This window comes from Argiope bruennichi, chromosome 3, assembly GCF_947563725.1.
Source record: "Argiope bruennichi chromosome 3, qqArgBrue1.1, whole genome shotgun sequence".
Classification (NCBI taxonomy): Eukaryota; Metazoa; Arthropoda; class Arachnida; order Araneae; family Araneidae; genus Argiope; species Argiope bruennichi.
Genome location: NC_079153.1, coordinates 112,487,335 through 112,499,343, shown reverse-complemented (window position 1 = coordinate 112,499,343; position 12,009 = coordinate 112,487,335). Strand labels below are relative to the sequence as shown.

Below are 12,009 nucleotides of genomic sequence, written 5' to 3'. Positions count from 1 at the left end.
AAAACGTAGATCAGGCGATTTGGATTTGTAGAAATTCGGACGATCGTATCAAGCTCAGAAATTAATTTTTAAAAATCCGACAGAGACTAAAAAAAATTCGTGAAATTAATTTTGATAATCGTAAGGCACTGGAACTGTAAATATTGTTAGAGTCACTTAAAACAACCACAAATTAGATTATGAATGAAAGTTTAATATTTAAAGTAATATTGAAGTTAATATTAAAGTCATTTATATTAAAATTACATATGGGCAATGCAGCATGCACCTGATCTAAGGGAGACGTACTGAAAAGAGTGTTTTGAGCAATTAATTCATTCTAAAACTTTTCCCAATATTGACATCTTTTATTTTTTACTTTTTGTCTAAAATTCCATTCTGTTGATTGAAGATTGATGTAATTGGACGGCTACTATATTTATAAATATTTTGGCTACATGCTTGTACGGATTATTGACTATTTTTAAAAATTATTCTGAGTTGTAGATCGAAGCACTGTTTCGATTTTAATTAAGATTCCACAGAACGACTGCTTCAAATGTTTTCAAAATTGAATTGCGGCTACGAAATATGATTAATAATTTCTTAAAACATGAACTGGAAACCTAGAAATCTCTACATCAATAAGTTGATAATTACAATAAACTCTTGATTATACATGGTAGTTAATTCAGAAAATGTTGTTAAAAATTTCAAATACAAATAAAAAAGCGAGGTTTTAATACCAAATAATAAAATAACAAAACAAATAATCGATTTTTTTGTAAAAAGGTAAGTCAAGGACGGAAATCTACCATTTATTATGTCATAATGCATATGCAGTCCCTCTACAGAAATTTTGAGCTCCAAATTGCCATACCATCACTGAATTTTACATCTTAACAGTTGATCTTGTCTTTAAACATAATCGTTTAAAGCAGCGCCTCCCATTGCGAACACTAACTTCTTCAAAGGAAAGAGATGAGAATAATTAAATTTTCATAATTCTATTCACATTTTTAATTCAAACTGATACCCTTCGAGATCAGAAATCATTCTTGAAGAATATATAGTACAGCTTATCATTTGATTTGAATGAAATGATTGTTTATTTGAAAGGATAATATAGAAAAATTTCCATGGAATCAAGATAATTAAATATCTCTGTTCCATTAATGAGTAAAGTTCTTCGATAATTATTTCGAAAATCATTTGCTTCGGGAAATACTTTGAAAATTATATAAATTTTTTTTCATGAATTCAAAATTATTTAATATCACTGTTCCATTACATAAGCAAAACTCTTCGATAATTATTCCAAAAATGCGAGTCGCAGGAAAAAAATATAATTTATTTGACAAATTATTTCAAATAAAACTTATCTACTTGGAATTAAATGTTTTTTTTTTGGTTTTTGTGTGTGTGTGTGTGTGACGAAAGGTTCACTTCCACTATGCGATACAAAGTGACAAAAAAAAAAAAAAAAAAAAAAAAAACTAAACTCACAAAATTTTAATTCTATTTGTCACATTTCATTTGTGCTCTTTTTATTCATTCGTTCATTTATTTTTTTTCAGTCGCTATCATAAAATCAAAGCATCCGAAAATAGATTTGGAAAAGAAAAGGAGGGTAATTGTATTTAGATTAAATCGACTGCTTCAGATTCATGGGTTCATTCCTTGTACTGATAATTAGTTAATAAAATACGTTCAATAATTTTTTATATAAAATAAAATATACCTATCGAATCCACATAAAAATTATTGATAATGCGTTAAAGAATTTTTTTATGTGTTGTTATAACTTTTTAAAAAAATCTGTTTTTAATAAAAGCGCCGGAGATCCAAAAAGTTGGAAATGACTGGTTAAAGCGAAATTTTTGATAAGATGCAGATAATTTAATGTTAGGGGAATCTCCCGTAAAACCTAAAACACGCTTTTAGGAAAGTTTCAGACACTCTTATCAGGCGACTTTTATTGATAAGATTGTTGTAAACACGGGGACTTACTTCTCTATAACCTTTTGTTATTACGGTTGCCTCAAGACGATGAAGTGTTGAGACTTGATATCTTTAATAAGGAAGTAGTGCTACACTGGTATCGTTTTGAATTATCTTTTTAAAATGATGGCTCATATCAATAGACGAAACCTATTGCAAACCCAGCTAGATGCAAACGAAACCTATTTCAAGTATGTTTTGTTTTTAGCAAGACACATTTTTATTGAAAACTTTGTACTTTCGGTTGTAATTCGAGAAAAACAATTTGCGTTTCTTTTGCATTCTTTTTTTTTTCATCGTTTATTTTTTAATACTATGTTTGTTTATACAAGGGTTCATTTTTTGAATTCCCTTTTTCAAAAATTCAATAAAGGAGCATTATTATAAGAACATAGAGAGACAAATAAATTTCAAATTTATAAAATAAATAAAAACATTTTTCTAATAAAAAGATTTTTATTAGTATACAAAAAAGAAAAAAATTTTTTTTTCTTTATTTTAATCAGTTTTTCTAATTTCAAATATTTTTTATTTGTAAAAAATTTATAATATTTTTTTTATTTCATTAATAAAATATTTGAAATCCTGAAATCAATTTTTTTCTCAAATTCTCTGCTAGATAGAGTCATATTTATGGTATTGAAATATCATTAAATTAATCGATTAACTGGTAATCTCGTTCTGAAAACATTAAATACATGTCATCATAAATATTCATAACTCTTAACTCAAAGTGAATAAAAAAAAATCTATTACAAATTTCAGTTTAATTTCGCTCATGTCTTATTTAAAAGCAATAAGAGAATTAATTTGGGGTGGACCTCTCAATTTTAAACCATGGTCGGAGTACAAGGATGACGCTTAAACCGGCGCTCCTTCTCTAAACTTTCACTTTGCACCAAGATGAATTTAATTTTGAGTTTAATGGATTTAATATGCACCAGATCTGCTAACACGCCAGATCTTTGGAGTAATCGGGTCTCGAACCTGGAACCGAGAGCCAAGACATAACCACATGGTCTTTACAGAATTCCATTTTTGCAAAGATGAAATAATTCTTATTAAATAAAAATCTTTTGAAGATTAAAAAAAAAAAACGACTCTTGAAGGAAGGTTTATATAAATATCACATTTTGTCATAAAAATTGATATTTTTTTAAAAAAAATGTTTACAGAAAGCAGAGCCTGTGTATAATTATCAACCATCCAAAATGCCTTTAATTAAAAAGAGTAAAAATGTCTGGGTATATGAATATAAGCAGAAAATACAAAATATAAAAAAGAGAATAAACCTCCTTAAACACTCAACCTATCGGTTGCGCATTGTGAATTATCTATTATTTATCCTATCTCTGTCTCCATCTATACTAATAATACAAATGTGTGTGTATGTTTATTGGTCAAAGTGTTTGACTTAGAGCAACCAAAGCTAACACATATATACTTTTGAGGGCGGGTATACACGAAATTTTGGTGTTTTTTTTATCAATAATTTTTTAAATATTACGGTACAAAAATAATTTTTAGATCATCTTAAAACTTTAAAAAAAAAAAAAACCTTTTTAATGGTTCCCAAATTTTTTCTGTATAAATTTTTTCTGTTCTTAATTAATTTCAAAATGTGTAGATTTAAAATATGCTTTTGATATACTTTTCGAAATTAGTTGTGCTAAAAATTAAGGTTTAATTTTATAAATAAGCAACGAAGAAATTGTTAAAAGATGTATCTATTTTTAACACTGCTAATCTTTATTTTAATGTAATTAGATGTATAAAAATATTATACTTTCTATCGCTTGAAAATTACAATATTACAATACAAAAATAATTTTTATATCATCTTAAAATTAAAAAAATTCTTTAATGGTTCCCAAATTTTTGTTTGCATAAATTTTTCCTATTCTTAATTAATTTTTAAAAAAAACATTTTAAGCGTATTTTACAACAACATATTTGGTTGTTCAAATGAAACTTAAATCATTTTCGTTGTTGCTGCTAATATTTCATGCTGGCTTTTTCACATTATTGACGATGAATTATTTTTCTAAAATGAGTAGATTAAAAATATGCTTTTAATATATCTTTCGAAATTTGTTAAACTTAAAATTAAGGTTTAATTTCAGATGTAAGCAGTGCAGACATGTTTTAAAAAAAGTGTGCCCATTTTCAACACTTCTAATCTTTATGGTAAAGTAATTGGATGTATAAAAATGTATAACACTTCTTATTTTTTATTTTAATAAATTATTGTTATTTTTATGTTGTTGAATCCAAGATACTTTTATTTAGTAATCCTCGGTGTCATAACGTAAATTATGAAACATATTCTGTAGTACACATAAACAATAATACTTTGACAGCCACGTAAACGGTAGATGTTCACATCTACCGTTTACGTCATCACCATATTACATACGTCATCACCACGTAATTCACATCTACTGTTTAATTGGACCGAGCCATCTATCCAATTAGATAGCCCCTTCTTTAATATAATTAGGAGATAACAAAGAAGGGGTCATTTGATTTGATAAATGATCTGAATATCAGATTGAGTCATGGCAACAAACATATTAATGCCAAAATATTCTACTTTCTGTTTTTATACTTAAAGTAAAAATGCTTGGTTTCATCAAGAAAGTTTTTGCATTAATTAAAGTTTAAACATTTTCATTTTCAAATTAAAGTTTATATTATAGATGAGATAACATAAAATTAAAGGGAGATGCATAGCACAATGAGTGGGAGTTTGTAAGACCTTAAAAATTGTATTATTGCTAGGCTATTAAAATATTAAGTTTAAAAGTACTTTCCTTGGGAAGCCATCAAGATGCTTTACTGGATAAAATATTTCATTGAAAATTTTGGACAAGAAATCAAGGCGAACCAGTTTTCGCGTCTCCTTGTCTGATTTTACGATTCTCTTGATGTTTCAGCTTTTGGGCATACGTCATTTAAGTTTTTTTTAAAGGTATATTTCTTACTTTCAGTGTTTTAGCGGAGTTACTAGGTTTCCGCTTTTACGTCTAACAAAAGCATAGTTTTTTTAAAAAAAGCTCTATCCAGTGAGGTTTTAGTTTAGTTTAGTTATATTAGCGTCCCGTAGTAAAGCAACACTAGGGCTATTTTGGGACGGATCTCGTAAGTTTGAACCGCGGTCAGATGACGAGGACGATACCTGAGCTGGCACCTCCCTCTCCACACCACACCACACCAGCGGAGAATCCGTTAAATCCGTTTGGCATGACGGATTTAACGTGCGACAGACCCCCTTACACGACGGTTCTTCGGTGGCATCGGGTCACGAACCTGAAACCCTAAGGCCCACAAGCCGAGATCTTACCACCAGGCCACTGCGGCCTCAACCAGTGAGGTAGAAATCAATTTGGGATGCTGCAAGTTTCGAGGACTATTGAGCCTACTTAATAAATGTTATTTAAAAAAGTTAACTTTTTACCTTTTATGTACTAGCGGAGCTATTGTTGTCTAGTCTTAATATTTTTTTAAACCTTAAGATATTTTTTTTGGGGGGGGGGAATGGGGAGGGAATTAAAAACTTTTACATTGTGCCTTCTGCAGATGCTGAAAGCATCGCGTACTGTAATATAGCTTCCACTGCATGGGTATTTTATTATTTAATAAATCATTATTTCGAGATTTTTAAGAGTCTGAACAATAGAGCCCATTGAGGCTTAGAGATCATACTTTGCAATTATGCAATTCCAATCTTTAAAAATTCAGAATTGTAATAAAATAAAAAAAACAGCCAATCTTTCATTGTGACTACTTTGCAATATTTTTTTACCTCTTTAGCGAGCTTGGTTTTTGATTTTGATTACTTTGCATTGTTGGTACTCTTGGCGATGCAAAAGGATACATTAAAATAGATCTGAAACGCTCTAATTGGGGTTGAAGTAATCTCAACATCTTAAGGAGTTGAATATAAGAATTAGAAAACTGTACAATGCAAAAATATTTGTATTTTGGTTTTTATTATTTATAGAGCAAATAAACGGAGATTGAGCTACTGATACAGCGGCCAGTTTGTAATAAATTATAAAATGTTCTTTGTTGTTGTTTTATAAAATAAATTATTTGCAGCTAAAGAAACATATTCTTTAAGTTTGAAACAATGACTGCATTTAAATCTTTCAATGTTGTCCATCTATGCAAAGTCAATGACATCAAATGTTAACAGACTGATACTAATACAAATTAGGTCTAATGTAACTTAAAGTGTTAAGAGATTAATTGTAAAAATTCTGTTTAGCCAAATATAACAACATATGTGAGTTTTTGGTTTTGAGCTATAAATCTTTCCGGTCTTGAAAATCTAGTTTAAGTAGAAAGGCATAAATTTTCTGCCATCAACAATAATAAGGGGATGTATATAATGGCCAAATTAAATAACTAAAATAATTACCAAAATCAGAATTTTTGCCATAAATTTATTTTTTAACCTTAGTATAAAAGATTCAAATTCACATATATTCAGAATATCAAACACAATCACCTGCAATTTACCCTATTTATGCAATATGAGGAATTTCATATTGAATTATATATTTAATATGTTCTAAGGTAACATTTTACAAGTGAGTGAGTAATAAGTCGAGTACTTACTTGAGTGAACCACTGCTTTTCCCAGATCTCATTTTCTGTGAGTTTTTAGTTGTAGAATCATGTGAAAAGTTTACTTGGTAAAGAAAATTTTGACAATTTAGCTTCTTTTAAGGTTTGTATAATGTTGCAAGTCTGCTTTTTTGTGTGTAGAAGTGGAATTTAAAGAATGGACTTACTTGAAATGGTTGAAAGTCTAATTCATTGAACTACAGGTATGACTGATATCAAAATAAAATGTATTGTAGATGTTCTCCATTCCTATTGAAATTCTACGTGCTGCCGTTGATAAAGTGGTAGTAAGCTTTCAGCATATTGTTTACCGACAAAATATGCGCACAGAACATACAGAAGTATAAATATATAAAATACCAGCTTTTACCCGCGACTTCGTACTCGTGGAAATAGATTGGAATTTATAGCATCAATGGCTTTATCTTTTGTTACTTCTGCGCATGCGCGAATTTTCAACGCCAATCGGGGCAACACAAATATATGAATTTTCTACGCCAGTTGGGGTAACGCAGTATAGATTATAAATTTTTAATTTCCTTTATTCTGTTTTATTTTAATTCAAAAGTACTTCAGAATGAATCCGAAAGATCGATTCATTAGCAATGTTTGATTTTAAATGCATCGAGCACTAAGAAAATAAACAGAATCGTTTGAAATAATAGTCAAAATCATGTTAAGCCTAATCTCATTGGCGTGGGAAAAAGAACCCCTGAAGCTTTACTCATTTGGCGATTTTTGCCAGATTTTTGGCGGGAAAGTTAGTTTTTAATTAATAAACAATTAACCACTCAATTAAACGGAATAAATAATAGTCTGTGTCCTATTCCAGACTATACTCTATCTCTCAGCTAAATTTCATCCAATTCTGTTCAGCCGTTCTGGCGTGATTGACTAACAAACATCCATCCATCCATCCATCCAAACTTTCACATTTATAATTGTAGTATAGATTCTGTTATTTCTTTATTTTTGAATTGTTGTCTTTCTTTTTATTTCATTACAGCTCCAATTGTTGACAAAATTCCAAACTTTTTTTTCCAAAAATTCCAAAAATTTCTGTCCCATGGGCTAATTAACAAATATATGAAGTTTCAGTCGCGATTCCTTTCAGTAGAAACAGAATCACGAATTTCTGAGTATCATCAGTTTAATTTTAACCACCTTGTATCCGAGAAAATCAAGAGGAGAGGGTTTCGGCTAGATTAAACCTTTTGTGCTCTGGGAGATTTTTCTGGTATGCGATCCTTTTTTCCTATTCAGATTTCAAGCGTTTTGATTTTCTGTGCTAATGTGTAATATAACAAATTTATTTGATAAGAACTGCATTCAGATTCTAATTTAATTGATAGAATTATAATCAAAGGGCAAATCAGCCATATGAAATAAAAAAGAGATGTATGAGAAAAAAATCTTTATTTTTTTATGAACTCAAAATTACAAAGGGAACAAAATATTTACAGCACACACAGTTTTAATTAAATTGATTTCGACTCATCACATGCATATTTTACAGCATGATTAAGCAAAACACACAAGAAGTGAAGATAATATACAAATAAATCCATATGAAATGAATAATCCGATTTTAATGACAAATGATAGACAACAAAAACAAACAAACAAAAAAGAATATCGATGAAATTAGCAAAATAATTAACTTTTTAGAATTGATTTTAAAACAAATGGTAAATTTATATTTAAATCACTTTTATAATTAATATTTAAGTAATTTAATTTAATTTCGAAAAAGAATTTTTTTAAAAATATCGTTTGATTTTAGATAAATATTTTTTCTCTCTCTTTTTTTAAACATTAAGCTGATGCAGACGATTATTTTGCGATGAAGGTAAAAGCTTCTGTATAATATTTTGTCAGAAGAAAATCATTGTTCAGATGATAGAATTGTCAAATATATTTTGAAATGAAAAATCATGCTGCTCAGAATAAAAATGCATTAAATTTAAAATTCAGATGTTTATTGAAATAATTTTTTAACATTTAGATTTTTTTTTCTTTATTCCATAGCTTATATTAATTAAAACAATAATTAACTGTAACCGAAACTATTATTTAATCTCAATTCAGATATTAATTAATTAAAGGCAAGATAGAATTCTGGTACAAACACTTCTAGGGGGAAATTATGCTAAAACATGGTTGCAGAGCTTTCGCTTTTGCACTATCTTCTACCCTATAAATTTCTTTTTTGAGGTATACATAAAACACGGTGTTTATAGCTCAAGAATTATTTCGAGTTGATCGAGGCTATTGACAGAGTTGAGGCTAATTACCAATTGATATACATTTTAATTTTCATCGATTAACGTTATCATTAAGTTTGAAAAAGAACATCGGTATTCAGATCTCTTTTGACTATTTACAAGATACCACATTTGGTTTAATTAATCTGAATTATGAAATTTCGATGTTTGTTTCTAATTCTCTATCCAAAAGCATTCAAAATGTGTATATACACATTTTTTTTTTGGATAGATGGGTATAAATTTTCAAAAATTCAAACAAATTTTGAACGAGCAAGATAATTTTTAAAATGAAACAAATTTTGCTTTTTTAGTTATAACTTTTGTTAAGTTTTTTCTTTCATCTAAATGGCTGAGGGAATAATATGTAATATATTATTTTATGAACGTTCTACGCTTTTGGGGAATTGGGTAATTTTAGTTTGATTTGTCCAACAGCGGTTCAATTTCCATTTTGTTTCAATTATATGAAATTTCTTGCTGTTTTTCATTTTTTTAAAACAAAATAAAAATTTTTTATAAATTTATTTTTCACTTTATCAAAGTATGTGCTCTGAGACATTTTCTTAAAGATATCGTTAGATTTAAAGCACCTGCTTTTTTAAGTTTATACAAACGATTATTTTACAATAAAGATAAGAGCTTCTGTACTGAAAGCTGCTAGAAGCTGCTGCATTTTTTTTAGCTTAATGGATTCTCAAATTAATCTTTGAAATGAAAAAAAATACTGTGCTGTATATATTTTAAATATAATAAAATTCTTAGAATGAAAAGTTCTCGTAGCATTTTTCACATCCAGAAATAAATAATGGGAAACATGGATTACATACACCAAACATCGATATACACTTAGAATATTTTCAATTACAAAAGTTTGATTTTTCAATGCTGTCAATTCTCTGTATTCTACATAAGCAGCGCCCTTCGAACATTTCAATATCAAGTCATTTGTTTTTCATGAATGTGAGTTGTTGCAACAACAGTTTGAATACTTGCTTTAGATCAGTTTTTCACAGTGCTTTTCACTGAGATGATTCTTCTTTAATGGATGACTGCTGACTACCTGCTGTCTTCTTTTGAGTCCCCGTAGCGAATATGATTCGAAGTTTAGGATTCATCTTGTTCATTTGCTCGAGAATGATGCAGTCTTTCTGGGAACTGTTACTAGTGCTGTTTTGAGTTGCATCCTTTGTAATTTTGCTCCCTTCTGGCAAGTAATAAGACATTATGTAAATTAATATATCCGAAAACGTAAACATTATAGCAATGATTTAATACACTGATAATGTAGAATATATTTTATAGCCAAAATAATAAATAAAACCATAAATAAAAAAATAAAGCCATTTTGCAAAAAAAAAACGCAACTAGGAGAAGATATTAGTAAGTACTTCAGTTTCTTGACATAAACCGAATTACCAACGATCTGGATGGAGATGGTAGATAAATATAATAATGATTATTGATATGCGAGTTCGCAAATTGTACAGACTAAGTCTATGGCAAAGGATACCGACGTGCTCTGATTGGTTTAAGCCTTGGCATCTTTTTGGCAATGTTTTGCACTCATAATAGTGTAGTTTTCGCTTATTTGGCTCAAACCTTGTACCTTTCATTAGTTTTATGGAAGATACCAGTGAATATCAACACGATCTAATTTTTATTAATATAATTGTTTTCTCTAAATATTACTACTAATACTAATTATTAATAATAATAATAAATATTATTAATAATACTAGTAATACAAGTAACTAATGTTGTTTATGCACAGAAGTATAAAAACTATATGAAAGTAATTACTCAACATATGATGCTGCAATTAAATAATTCTTATTTTTCTATGATTTTCGTGCCTTTAATAGATAATTTTTGCAGTCATTGAAACTTGTTGCTGAACGTTGGTTACTTTCCCATCAACTACATATGGGGAGATGATTACTTAATGCCCAAAACGTATAAATATGTAATCTTTAACTAATTATGTAATTTCGTAGCTAATTGTTTTAGTTATATCAAAATAATATTAAGAAAAAACACACAAAAATATATTTAATAAATTGTAATTTTTATATTTCTTGAATTTAGGTTTCAGGATTTGATCTTTTCTGCTGTATATGTGTTCCAGATTAATATTACATGTAAATCGTAAAAAATAGAGGGGGGGGGGGATAAATTCACATATTTTATTTATTTCTATAAAAATATATTTCGGTATGGCATCTTTTTGGCAAAACATAGCCAAAAAGATGTCAAGGCTTAAACCAATCAGAAGAGCACGTCGGTATCCTTTGCCATAAACTTAGTCTGTACAATCTGCGAACTCGCTATTGATATACTCTTAGGGAAACAGACATTAACCAAAATGAGATTTTTGGTTAAATAATACCCTATTAATGACAATGCAAACGACAAAAAAACAAACAAAACATAAATATAAGAATTACCATACAGAATCAGGAAATGATCTGTAATGAATGTTGCGAGAGCTAATCTATACGAATAATGGCTTCTTTAGCCTATAAGGATGATATGCTTTCTTTAATTCAGAATCTTATTCCTACAGTGCATACTGTAGCCATTTGGCTATAAGTTGTTATTTCTATTTATAAGGCTCACATGATTTTCTCAAAGAGTAACAACGACTTTTTGGAAATCCTTTTTTAAATACTTTTTGATAAACATTTGTAGAAAAGATTGATATATGGCAATAGCGGTACTAGAATTAAATTCAAACTTTAGACTTGGGAAAATATCAAGATGGCTGTTGTATTTATAGTTCTACCTTTAAAAATATTATCAAAATATTTTTTGGTTTTATAAAAAAATATATTGGCAAAAGGATACTTTTAATTTTATTACAGAATTGTTTGTTATAAAATGATTTGTTACTGAGATATTGTTTAATGTAACTATTTTTCTTTTTTTTTAATTTCACAAAAAAATATTAAAATTTTTTAAAAAATAATTTTTTTTAATTATAGGCAACTAAAACACGTACATTTTTTTGTAAAAAAAATAAAAAATCACACATTTTAGAGTTAATTATGCTGACCAATTGCGTAAAAGATCATCTGCTATGTACAATATTTCAACATTTGCATTTATGATATTATTATACATGTTGTGACAT

At 28.4% G+C, this 12,009-nt stretch overlaps 1 protein-coding gene across 2 annotated transcripts in view; it reads right to left on the bottom strand.

Moving 5' to 3' along the window:
- Positions 1 to 8,200: 8,200 nt before the first annotated feature.
- The window catches only part of LOC129962498 (prostaglandin E2 receptor EP3 subtype-like), a 119,260-nt gene continuing 115,451 nt past the window's right edge, over positions 8,201 to 12,009 (bottom strand). For both annotated transcript variants that reach the window (XM_056076237.1, XM_056076238.1), the window contains exon 4: positions 8,201 to 10,083. In XM_056076237.1, coding sequence (XP_055932212.1) covers positions 9,899 to 10,083 — 185 coding nt within the window. In that variant the 3' untranslated portion in view covers positions 8,201 to 9,898. The remainder of the gene's footprint in view (positions 10,084 to 12,009) is intronic.